Below are 13,575 nucleotides of genomic sequence, written 5' to 3' on the forward strand. Positions count from 1 at the left end.
TTATTAATCTGCTACCTCTTAAACAAGACATTTATATGTGTTTTGTGATTGTTCTTAACTCTTGAGCAAAGTGAGCATTTGCTTTCATTGTTGCTTCCTTTCCCCCCGATGATGTCTACAGAACATTGGGTCTTCAGCACTCTGAATCGTTTGCAGCAGCGGTCCTGATTCTGGTCCTGTAGTGCATGTTCAGTCATGCTGTGATTACACTGGGTGTCCTAAAGACATGCCCATGGTACTGTGCTGATGCCCCACAGAGACAAATTCTAGAACGGTTCTACCAGGAAGCCAGTGACATCTGATCTTTTAAGTAATACGGTGATGTGATAAAAGTGCAGGCGAAAAAAAAAAAAATGCACACGCAATTCTTTGAAATGAACTTGGCTTAAAAGCATTCGACATTGCAGGAAAACACTAATTCAAGGAAAATAAAAACTGGAAATCGATGGTAAGAGTGTGTGTGACTACTTTCTGTGGACTCATGGTACAATGTGTTTGGAAACAGCAGTGGGGCTGTGTAATGCTAGTTGTGGCAGAAAAGCAAAATTACAGGCAGGCTCCAAGGGTAGTCCAGAGGTTTGTCGTGGAAAAAGGTGTACCAGGCTTTCATGTGGCCAGGGAGCACAGCCGGGCCTCTAAAATTAATGGATTCCTTCCCGGGGATCAAGACACTTAGCTGGAAGATGGCCAAGAGGATGCGTGGATTATCCTGCCTACTATGGAAAAAGAGTCACACACTATCTGATCCTATGTCAGGAAAAGTGGTAGAATTAATCTTCAATGTCGGATCCAATTTTTTTTTTTTTTTTCTCAGCGAAGCGCAGACAGACCTTTCCCAGCAACTTTGCCAGGTTGCGTCCCTTACATTTAGAAAAAGCCCCAGCAACGGGGCTCGCTGTCAACAAGCTCTGAGAAACAGCGACCAGAAACCACCAAGCTGCATTGCTCGAAAAGGCTGTAACCCTCCCTGGGCAGCGGGGAGCGGGGAGGGAGGGAGGGGTGGGGAGGAGGAGGAGGAGGAGAAGGAGGAGGAGGAGGAGGAGGAGGAGGAGGAGGGGGTGGGGAGGAAGGAGCCCAGGTCTCACTCCTGACTGGCTGGAGTTGGTTTTGGAGAAAAGTCAAGAGCCTGGGGCTCGCCAGCAGGGAGCTGTCCAACTTTTCAGCAGCTGCGAGCTCTTGGGTTCAGGTGCTCTGCAACCAGGACAGGGTGGGAAGTTTGCAGCCTTGAGCTGCGTGCTCGCTCCCAGTTCCAAATCTCGCCTCTCCGCCCGGCGCCCGAGGAAAAGAGGGAAGGAAGGAAGGAAGGAAGGGAAGAAGGAAGAGAGGAAGGAGGAACCCCCGAGCATTGGGCGAAGCGGCTCATCTCGGTCGCGGGCAGCACAGGGGTGCGTCGGTGCCGCGATCACGGTGCAAGGAGCCCTTGGGTGACCGAACGCAAGAGCCCCCTCCCGGTAGCCTGCAGCGGCGTCTGGTGGCTACGAGCTGAAGCTTAAGCGAGCCTCTCTGCTCGCCTCCGGTGGCAAGCAACCGAAGCAGCATCCCTCCCGGAGGCGCCGGGGCTTTAGCTAAGCGCCCGTGAACCCGGCGGGGCAGCGGGGCGCAGCAGCCGGGCGAGGATGGAGTCGCAGGGCAGCAGCGTGCCCTCGCGGGCTGGCAGCGGCGAGAGCAACGACGGCGCCAACGGTGGTGGTGGTGGTGGTGGTGGGAGCACCCTCAAAGCCCCGAAGCATCTCTGGAGGCACGAGCAGCCACATCACCACCAGTACCCTCTCCGGCAGCCCCAGTTCCGCCTCCTCCATCCCCATCACCACCTGCCCCCGCCGCCGCCGCCTTCGCCCCAGCCCCAGCTGCAGCCACCTCCACCGCCGCCCCCACTGCCGCCGCCCCCGCCGCCCCCCGGGGCTACCCGGGGTCGCTACGCCTCGAGCGGGGCCACCAGCCGCGTCCGGCATCGCGGCTACTCGGACACCGAGCGCTACCTGTACTGTCGCGCCATGGACCGCACCTCTTACGCCGTGGACACCGGTCACCGGCCGGGCCTGAAGAAATCTAGAATGTCTTGGCCTTCGTCGTTCCAGGGACTCAGGCGGTGAGTAGAGAGAGAATCCCCCGCCCCCCCCTCACACACACACACACACGCACACACACGCACACACACCTCCAACTCCTCCCTGGCAAAGGTGATCACCCGTCTCCTCAAATGTGCCCAATTTTTGACTATCTTTTTTTTTTTTTTTAATCACCCCCCAATCCTGGACGCAGGGTCGGATTCTGCAAAGCTTGGGAGGGAGGCGAACAGGGGCGTGTCTGTCCTTGCTCTACTAGATTGGATTTAGGTGTGTAATAGACCTGGAAAGTACGGTGTGATTGTTAACTGGGATAGTGTGAGTGTGTGTGTGTGTGTGTGTGCGCGCGCGCACGCTGGCGCGCTACCGCGCAGTGTGTGCCACGTCCCTCCGTCTCCCCGCTCTCTTCCTTCCCACCCAGGCAGGAAAATTAAACAGCAAATTCAGTTGCTCCGGGTAGAGGAGGAGTAAGCCTGAAGGAGTGAGAGCAGGGCGGGGTCCAAGTTCAGAAATCACCAGTCATCTGTCCACTCGCCCACTCCGGAGAGGAAGGGGTCCCGCGCGGCAGATGTGGCCCTAAAGGGGCGCGCGCGGACCCCAGGACGGCAGCTTAGAAGCTTGTGAACACCTCGAGTTTCTCTTTGTCAAGTTGGGAAGTCAATTGAACAGCCAAAGAGGAGAACAAACACGTGGGTGACTCCGGAGAGTTTGGAGCAAAATGTTCAGCCATCCTTGCGAGAAGAGGAGAGGGGAGGAGCGGGGGCTGGGTGGGGGGGCGGCTGTGGGAGTCGCTCTGCGTTGGGGTGTGTGGTAAAGAGAGAGAGAGCGTGTGTCTATCAGTGGTCCCTGACAAAAAAAAAAATCTAGAAAGCACCTCCGTTTTAGCATCAAGTGAGAGACGTAGAGATTTGATTACAGTGATTTCCCCTTAACTGTAAAGTGCTCCGGAAACAGGGCAGGGAAGCCACATGTCAGCTCGGAGGTTTAATAGATGCCAGGGAAATGAGAGTATATAGAATCAATTACAGTTGCTGAGGAGTCAGCCCTTGGCTCTTAGCTCAGGCATGGAGGTGGATGTTGGGCCCAATTTCGTTTCTCCCTTTCCTGACACTAGACCATGAGCCCTTCCCCCTACATTCACACACACACACACACACACACACACACACACACACCCCAGAGTCATGCAAACCTTGAGAAGCTGCCTGTCTTTGCCATGCTCCCATGCCCAGTGGCAAAGCGGAACTGTCAGGTAGCCTCACACCCAGGAGGCAGGGGTGGGTGCCTCCAAGTCCCCACATGTGGGTGGTGGCTAATTAATTATACATTGGGACTGGATATGGAACCAGGAAAACCTAGGGCTCAGATCAGGTGTCCAACTCTTAAACTGGCAATGAGTTGGCTTTATTAGAAAGTCGTGTTGGAAATGTATTCAAACACGTGCCTCAGCGTGTGCGTGTGCAAACGTACCTGACTCTGTGTCCTGTCCCTGATGAAGGAGAAAATCAAGTCAAACAGCTTTCCCACCTGGACGGGAGCACTTCCTTTCTGCCTTCACCCATGCTTCTGGCTCCTTGCATGCTTCATTTCCTTTGGCACCTCACTGATGTCACTAGGTCTGTTAGAAGCAAAGGGTGAACACTGTCGTTAATGTTGATCCAGACCAATTTAAACTCTGCTGGCTGGTGTCCATGCAGACGTTCATACACCAACATTAAAACTTCTGTTTTTATAATGTAGACTGGTGAAACTCCCCTGCGGCTTTCCTCTATCTGAAGAGGCCGTCATCCTCTCTTGTGGCTGAACTTTATATTTGATGGTTGAGTACAGGCAGATATAACACTGTGTATATTTGATACATTAATAGAGGGGAAAATGTATGTGTTGCCAGGCGTGGTGGGCACGCCTTTAATCCCAGCACGCTGGAGGCAGAGAGGTAGGAGGATCGCCATGAGTTCGAGGCCACCCTGAGACTCCATAGTGAATTCCAGGTCAGCCTGGGCCACAGTGAGACCCTACCTCGAAACAGCCACCCCCCCCCCCCACACACACAAAGCATGTGTTAATGAGTCCGTAATGAACCTTAAACGTAATCAAGAGTTCTAACTTTGCATGTGGGTTCATTGATTCTGTAGCTTCTTAATAGACTACTTTTCAAAGTGAGAAAGACCATCTGGGAGAGTAAAGGGGATAAAAAGAAAGCTAATTGGAATAGAAGGTGTTGCGTCATTGGTTAAAATTTGTGCGTGTGTGCGTGCGTGTGCGTGTGTACGTGTGTGTTTTGTTTTGTGGTGCTCTTCTGCAATGATTAACTGTTCTATTTGAAATCCCTTAGTAAAATGGTTCTGAACAAAACTAAGATGTGCGGTGTCTCCATAGAGTTTCCACTGCAACTCATCTGACCGTCGCTGTCTTCTCCATAAGGATCTTCGGGGAATTCTTTACGTTGACGTCACTTGCTTACTTCCCCCATGTTCACACACGTCACACTACGCTCTCCTTAACAGAGTTGCTTTTGCAAACACATGTACCTCCAAGGGAGTATTGGTATTTGTCTCATTCTTGAAAGCAAATGCTAACTATATTTATATATATTAAAATTATCAAGGTAATTTCATGTGTATTAGCTTAGCTGAATCCTATAATGACACTAAGCTGAGATAGAACTGCCACCACTTTATAGAGGAGAACACTGCGCCCTGGGGGATGTAAGATTTGTTCAACATCACAGAGATTGGAAGTGTCAGGGCTGAGACTGAAACACGGGTCTCCCGACGCAGCCAAGGCCCTCCTGAAATAAATGTGCGCAGTGCCTGGCATAAGTTGAAAACATCAAGACTATGTGAAACCATGTATGAAATTTATATCAATTGATCCTCCAGGGCATACAGTCAAAATGAACAAGAAAGGAATGTTTAAATCTGCTTAAAAATAACAGACAGCACAGGTTTTGGAAGTCATAGGAGGTTGAATTTTTATTCTCAACTTCAGAAGTCCCGTGCGATGGGAACTGGCACCTGTGTGTGTGTGTGTGTGTGTGTGTGTGTGTGTGTGTACTCATGCACACACACACATACATGTACACACACACTGCCATCTAAATGGGGATTATTTTCTCACTGTAATGCCTGTAAAGGCTGTGTGAATACATGGATGAATCACTGTCTGTGGTTTATAAGGAAAGATTTTTTTTTTTTCAAAAGGCGATTTCTAGCAGGTACAGTAGCAATTCCAAATAATATTATCTTGACTGGCATTTTGAGGATCATTTACAATCGATGAAGCAGTTGAAGAAATTTGTATAAACAGAACATGTGGTTATGTTAAATATGGTTTGTACTAAGATTTATCTGTCTGTGTTACGAAGAGCATTAAGTGGAGTATGAAAATACTAGAATGCCTCTTAAAATGTGTATATACTGGATTTATCATTTTAACTAATAGTTCTTCAAGGTGTTAACACTGCTTAACTGGACTGACACATGATTTATGTTTTTCTTCTTTGACTTTTTGTTTATTTTTATTTATTTATTTGAGAGTGACAGACAGAGAGAGAAAGAGTCAGAGAGGGGGGGGGGAGGGAGAGAGAAAGAATGGGTGTGCCAGGGCCTCTAGCCACTGCAAACGAACTCCAGAAGCATACACCCCTTTGTGCATCTGGCTAATGTGGGTCCTGGGGAATTGAACCTTGAACCAGGGTCCTTAGACTTCACAGGCAAGCGCTTAACCACTAAGCCATCTCTCCAGCCCTTCTTTGACTTTTTGTATAACAAATTATCTTCCTTCTCAGTAATATATCTTTCAAAATATGTAGAAGCCAGACATTCTTAATTTTAAAAATGGGTCCAAGATTTAAACAGTATATATATATGTATATATATATATATATATATATATATATATATATGTATGTACAGCTTCTTTCTAAAATTTTTATTTATTCATTTATGAGACATAAAGAGAACAAGAGAAAGAGAGAGAAAGTGTGTCAGGGCCTCTAACCACTGAAAATGGACTCCAGATGCTTGGGCCGCATTTCTTACCTTGTACATCTGGCTTACGTGGGTCCTGAGGAATCAAACCTGGGTCCTTTGGTTTTGCAGGCAAGTGCCTTAACCACTAAGCCATTGTTTCAGCCCTGGCTTCTTGATTTTATGTAAAAAAAAAAAATTCTAGATGACAAAGATGTAAATATCAGGAAGGTGTGATGTTTGAATTAGGCACTTTGGAAAGAAAATACGTGAAAACTACAATTGCACTAAATGTAAACTCGCTGCATGCTATAACCTTTATGTGACATTAACTTTTTAAACACATCAATGTACTATAATAAAGGAAGACTCATGTTTTAATTTGCTAGTCCTACAAAATCAATTTAGGGCTTGGAATGTAGCTCAGTGGTTGAGCACTTGCCCAGCAGGTGCCAAGATCCTGCATCATATCCACAACTGCACATTAAAATTCTCAAATTTTAACTCTTCTATTTTGGGTTATAAAATATATTGTTCTTTGTTTTTATTGGTTTTGTCAAAATCTTTTGGGATTTTTTTCAATAAACTATGTAAAGATAATCTAAGTATATGATGCAAATTTTGAGCTTCCTATTACCAAAATTTTTTTGCCCATAAAAGTTAATCAGTCTACATCAGCAAATACAGGTTTTGGGTTTTAGAAAAGAAGTGAGATTTTTAAAATTTATTCTGTTTAGTATTGGTTAGCTAGTATAAAGTTGGTGTCTTTACTTTTTAAATAAGGACATGAAATTGCAAAATTATAAAAATATAATTTTCATATTTCATACATGATGCTAAAATAGTATTAAACATGTATATATATATATAATACACACACACACACACACACACACACACATATATATATATATATATTTATTTATTTATTTATGAGGGAGACACACACAGAGAGTGACAGGTAGACAGATTGGGTGGGCGAGAGCTTCTAGCCACTGCAAACGAACTCCAGAACATGTACCATCATGTGTCTCTGGCTCGCATGAGTTCTGGGGAACTGAACCTGGCTCCTTAATCTTCACAGGGAAACGCCTTAACCACTAAGCCATCTCACCAGCCCTTAAACATGTTCTAAATGGGCTTAAAAACTCCCCCTTATTTTCCTCAACTAACAATTGTCCTGTGAACTCGATTTAATGCTTCTTCAGAAAGAGGCTTTGTCCTGAGACTTTGTTCTATGAAAAGACATCATGGGTCTGTAACCTTCTTAACCTCTTGCTTCTGAAACCTTCTATTCTCACACGGAGTTGGTGGGTAGAAGGAGGGAGGAAGGAAAGGAAGATGAGAATTTGTTCCCCTGTATCAGTTAATTTTCTCATTGCTGTAACCAAATACCAGACGAGAAGCAACCGAGGAAGGGTTTATTTGGGCTTCTGGTTGCAGGTTATATGGTCCATCATGCTAGGAAAGATGACATGAAGCAGCTGATCACATCACATCCACAGTCAAGAAGCAAAGATCAGGGAATGTAGCTCCTCACCTTTCTTTCTCCATTCAGTCTGGGACTTTCTGCCATGGAATGGTGTGCTCATAGTGAGGCAGGGTCTCTCTGCCTCAATGAACCTAACTTAGAGATTCCTTGACAGACAGGCCCAGAGAGTTGTCTCCCTGGTGATTCTAGATCCAGTCAAGTTGACAGTTGAGATTAACCAGCATATCCTCAACTTGAAATAGCCATACACCCTTATCTCATGCTATTTGGGACATACTGATTCAGTTTCCAACTTAGTAGTAGCTTTAACACAGAAAAAAGTCAACAGCACGGGCTGGAGGGATGGCTTAGTGGTTAAGGCACTTGCCTGCAAAGCCTACTGACCTATATTTGCCTTTCCAGATCCCGTGTAAGCCGGGCGCACAAGGTGATGCACGTGCACAAGGCTGCACATGTGCATAAGATGATGCAATCCTCTGGAGTTTGATTGCAGTGGCTGGAGGCCAATTCTCTCTCTCATAAAAAAGTTAACAGTGCCTGCAAGACACACGTTTCTAAAACCGTAGACTGTCAACAAAGAAAAGGATGCAATCTTACCAATTTACCAAGTACCACCCATCTTTTCCTCTTGAAATATTTCCTGCAGGATTTAGTTATGCCACCCATTTACTTGAAAAACTAAAAGCACAATGTATGCCTCCATATCTCTGGACACTTGATTTTATATTTTACACATTGTGGTTGTGTTTCAGCAACCACTGCTGCTGTCACTCATGTAATAACTTAAAGAGAATAACCCATGAGCAAGCACTTGGGAGTAAATGGAATTTTGATGGGAAATGATTCCTAAAAAAACACATGAGAGAGAGACAGACAGACAGACGCTTGGTCACTCATTTCTGTCTCCAAATTTTAACATGGCTTTCAGTGGGTGCCTTGAGATAGGTTAGTAAATATTATATAGATTAATGATGAAAAACATACAATTAGGGCTGGAGAGACGGCTTAGCGGTTAAGCGCTTGCCTGTGAAGCCTAAGGACCCCGGTTCGAGGCTCGGTTCCCCAGGTCCCACGTTAGCCAGATGCACAAGGGGGCGCACGTGTCTGGAGTTCGTTTGCAGAGGCTGGAAGCCCTGGCGTGCCCATTCTCTCTCTCTTCCTCTATCTGTCTTTCACTCTGTGTCTGTCACTCTCAAATAAATAAATAAAAAATTAAAACACAAAACAAAACATAAAATTAAATTAAACCCTGCTAAGGTCTATTTCCAAATACTGAAATGATTCAAAAGTTACGTGGGGAAAATTATGTCCCTGTCACAGGTTGATGTTCAACTACATGTTTAAAATATGCAGTATGTGAGTCTGTATCTTGGACACATTTGTCTTGGCTCCTTTCAGCCATGTTGCTAAGGGATTAAACCAAATAGCACTGTATTATATTTCAAAAGATGCTGTGGTTATTTTTTACCATGAGGAACATTTTTTCAACATTTAAAAATAGGATATCTAATTTTTTTTTTCCAAGAGGACATTTTCCTGATTCTTTTCAAGTATATTAGCAAAGTTGGTTACACACACACACACACACACACACACACACACACACACGGCCATGAGCATTATCATGCCACATGATAGAGTTACCCAAAAGTATTTTTTGTTATCTAAATAAGCATTTGTAACTTTTGATCTATCCCAGTATAAGGCATCACCATTTATCCCATTATCTTAGTCCAGTGGTAATTTTAGACTCTTTTTCTCTCCTAACTATGGGTACCAGTGACTGCGGAGATCTTCCATCCAAATCCACCTCTGAACGATCATGTTTTCTCTTTGCTTCGTCTTTGTGTGTAATGCCCGCGATGTCCATTGCAATGACCTGTATGTGATCTCTACCTCTTACTGCTCCTAACAAGCCAGGCCACCAATTTCATCATCATGTTGGAAATCCTAGAATAACTTACTTTTGTCTGCAAGATAGCCTCTAAATGTCTGGTGTCTGTCTCTTAGTATCTACCCAGCCTATCTGTCTCGCAGGCAGTCTTATTAATTGCCTTTCTACCAAACACATGGAATGACCACCTTCGGGTTTTCTTTTCTCTCTCTCTTTTTTTTTCCTTCACATACTTTGTTCTGCATGCTTTTTTAAAAAGTTATATTTTTAATTAATTAACATATTTATTTATTTGAAGTGGGGAGAGAGAGAATGGTTACACCAGGGCATCCAGCCACTGTAAACAAACTCCAGACACATGCACCATCTTGTGCATCTGGCTTATGTGGGTCCTGGAGACTTGAACTGGGATCCTTTGGCTTTGCAGGCAACTGCCTTAACCGCTATACCATCTCTCCAGCCCATCTCCATGCTTTTTATACCTGTATTTCTTTCTGAAGATCTTCCTTCCTTCTAGATTGCCTTCTTGATGCCCAAAAATCCTCAGTTTGAACTCCACCTCTGTGTGAATATTCCTTCAAGAAGAGAGAGTCATTTTCTCTTCCATTTTTTTTTTTTTTTTTGCCTGTAGGATTTTGTACATCACAATTTAGATGCTGCCATTTGCAATTTAATTATCCACTACATCTGTCTCCCCGTTAAGTATTTTTGAATATTGTGTGATGTTTATGGATGGCCTCAATCAAGGATGATATTTTAAATGTGGGAATAATAATGAAACCTTGCCTTTTTGGTTTGTGTTCGCTCAGACAGGTGATATATTTGACTTCCTCAATAATCTCTATGAAGTACACAGAGCTAGTGATATTTTGCTCATCTTGGTAGTTATGAAAGGGCTGTTTTCTCTCAGAAAAGTATATTTCCATATTCAAATACATAACTCAGCCTTGAGCTTTAAAACTCGTAGACTAATAATCTTTTCATTACACTGAATATCTGTTGGTACCTATTGCTATCTGATGCAAAAAAAAAGCCTATGATATGATTTAAAATATGAGAACAGAGAAGCATGGCAATGATTATGAAGACAATAGTTTCAGGAGAAATTGTGCAAAAATTAACATCAGGATGAGAAAAACTAGAGTCAAGCCGCACCCACTTAATTTAGAGAGGTGCTTCCATGGAGTACATTCTTAAGGCTGTAGTTTTGGGGTACAGAGAATGCATTACACACTGCGACATGGCAGAATTATAAGAACATGTTCATTAGAGTCTTAGTATATCTTGAATCCACAAAATTTAGGACTTTGCGTTTTAAAGTTAGCTAAGGTAATTGGCTAATTCACTCAGGAAACAGGAGAGCTTCTTCCGTATCTGTGTGATGACTCTCACGAGGTCAGCCCTTTGAAATGAGGCTTTAAAATGAACAACACTTCAGACAGATAAGGTTTTAGACTTAGTTAAAGCCAACGTACTCCCTCTGGAATTTTAGGGGATTATTTCACTTGAAATTTGATTTGAATATGTAAGATAACAGTGAAGGTCGTTATGGAAAAAAAACACGGAAAAAAAGCATTTTATCTGAGAGGTATTAAAGAATGTCATATAGGCTATTACTTCAAACACTATGACATTGATTCATGAATATGCTATGAATCGGTGAAACCGAAAGATTCAAGAAATAGACCCATGCATGTATGATCATGCGGGACTTAGAGAAGCATTCTGATTTAGCATAGGATAACTTACTTAGTGCATAGTATTTTCTGGCTTATTTAAATAAAGAAGCTATACCACCCCATGATAAGATATTTAAAGTCTTTAATATAAAGCTTATAATAAATAATAAATCATTTAAGAATGAAGACAAAAGTAGGAAAAGGACATGGACCTGCAATTTAAAAAGAAAGCTTCATGAAAATATATACACTTGGAAACGTTTTTCTACTTGGTAAATAATGGAATAAAATTAAAAATATTGATATTATTTAGTTTTTCATATATTGGAAAATAGGAATTATTCAAAGGTATGGGAGAAGGTGTGGAGAAGTAGACACCTGTTTACATATATTTTCAGTCAAAAATTGAAATTGGGAAAAAGCTGGTGGATAATCAAACAGCATGTAACAATATTTTCAATAAGAATGCCTTTGGCCAAGTAATTGTATGGGTGGGAATTTAGCCTCAGAACATAAATGAATAAGTAACAAAAAAGTACTACCCTGCAACACTATATGACACTGGACATCAGAAATGACCCAACTTTCTTTCACTAAATGTTATCATACTTGCAAGAAAGGATGCCTAGGTAGTGAATAAAGGAAATCATATATATGAAAATGTAGAGAAATTCCGTGAATAGTTATATAGAAAAACATAATTTTTAGTGACTAGATCACAGAGTATAGCGCCATTTGATTGTCTGCATTTGTAAATATTTCTGTTTACATGTGAGCCTAAATCTCTGTGCCTGCATGTTTCCGTGCAGGTCTCTTCTCTCTCTCGCAAACCCTCCCTTTCTGTTGCCAGATCCTCCCAGTGGGAGGTGAGATGCACTAAATATTTTAGAGGAATTAAGAGGTGAAATTTGAGAGAACTTTGAGTTTGCATTTTACGCTTCTTTTGTTTTACTTCCTTTAGAGTAAACATGCTATTTTGATGACAAGCAAAAACCATGTATTTCTTCCAGTTGCAAACATCGACGCTTTCTACTAATACATTTTGGTCAAATACCTCTTTTCTTCCCCTACCTCTGAATATACAAAACATTGCATTATAGAGCACTTTGAGCGCAAGATAAAAAACGAAGATGTCAAAAAGGAGAAACTAGCAGCCTGAAAATAGTATGCAATATAAAAGCAGAAAAGACACACCAGTGACTAATGAGGAATTGCTAGAAGTGACTCAGAGATTTGGCTGCAGGATTTCTGTCAGAGAACCCCAGTAAGGAAATGCTATCGGTTCAAGATTCGTGTGTGCCAGTAAATTAACTAATGAGTTGTTTGGGAAAATACATTTTGGGGGACCGGGCATGGTGGCGCATGCTTTTAATCCCAGCACTCGGGAGGCAGAGGTAGGAGGATCGCCGTGAATTCGAGGCCACCCTGAGACTATGGAGTGAATTCCAGGTCAGCCCTGGCTAGAGCGACACCCTACCTCGAAAAACAAAACAAAGCAATACATTTTGGTGAACTCTGGGAATTAAAAGAAATATTTCTCCATGGTGTCTTCTACAAAGGACACTATGGGATATAGTGTACACAATTTCACCAGCCTCTCTACCTTTCATCCTATATGAAACAAGCACGAATGTTTCTCTTAGCTGAGGCTGCTACTTACAAACATATATACTGATGGTCTGTTGGCCAGTTACTGCCCATCCAAAGTCTCCCAGTGACCGAGTCCAATGTGGTTGGCTTTCTCAATGCCCTCTCCAGCCTGCGGAATCCTCTAGATTCCATTCTATAACCATCATGCAGTTTCTTGTTCTCAATTATTTGGCTTTGATGTCTTACTTTCCTAGTCATTGGGATGATAACAAAATTTACATTGACTTCTCAATTAACCATTTTTTTTGACATGAGTTGTCCCCTATAATGACAGCCTCCTTAACTATTATTATTACTTTGGTTTTTCGACGTAGGGTCTCACTGTGATCCAGGCTGACCTGGAATTGACTATGTAGTCTCAGGGTGGCCTCGAACTCACGGTGACCCTCCTACCTCTGCCTCCTGTGTGCTGGGATTAAAGACATGCGCCACCACGCCCAGCTATTAACCATTATTTTTGACCTGAGTTGTCCCCTATAATGACAGCCAGCAAGCAGATCAGCTAAATCAACTTTGGCTAAGAATTCTAGGACACCAGTCCCTTTTTCACCAATGGAGAATGTGACTGAAGATATTCATACCTTGAAGAAATTGCTTGGTGGTTACGGCACTTGCCTGCAAACCTAAGCACCCAGGTTTGATTCCCCAGGAACCATATAAGCCAGATACACAGGGTGGCATATGTGTCTGGAGTTTGTCTACAGTAGCTGGAGGCCCCACCATGCCCAATCTCTTGCTCTTTCTATCTGCCTCTTTCATAAACAATTAGAAATCTAAAAATATTTCAAAAATATATATTCACTTTTGTATCCATGTCTCTGAT

The 13,575-nt window shown here is 43.2% G+C and overlaps 1 protein-coding gene across 2 annotated transcripts in view; it reads left to right on the top strand.

Annotated features, from left to right (window-relative positions):
* The window catches only part of Pde4d (phosphodiesterase 4D), a 1,345,132-nt gene that overhangs the window by 368,333 nt on the left and 963,224 nt on the right, over positions 1-13,575 (top strand). The window contains exon 1 of one of the 2 annotated variants that reach the window (XM_045139032.1): positions 1,617-2,089. The exons of the other annotated variant lie outside the window; for it this stretch is intronic. Within the exon in view, the coding sequence (XP_044994967.1) occupies positions 1,617-2,089 (473 nt within the window). Of the gene's footprint in view, positions 1-1,616; positions 2,090-13,575 lie in introns of those variants that run through there. 2 annotated transcript variants of the gene reach the window in all.

This window comes from Jaculus jaculus, chromosome 20 (genome assembly GCF_020740685.1).
Source record: "Jaculus jaculus isolate mJacJac1 chromosome 20, mJacJac1.mat.Y.cur, whole genome shotgun sequence".
NCBI lineage: Eukaryota > Metazoa > Chordata > Mammalia > Rodentia > Dipodidae > Jaculus > Jaculus jaculus.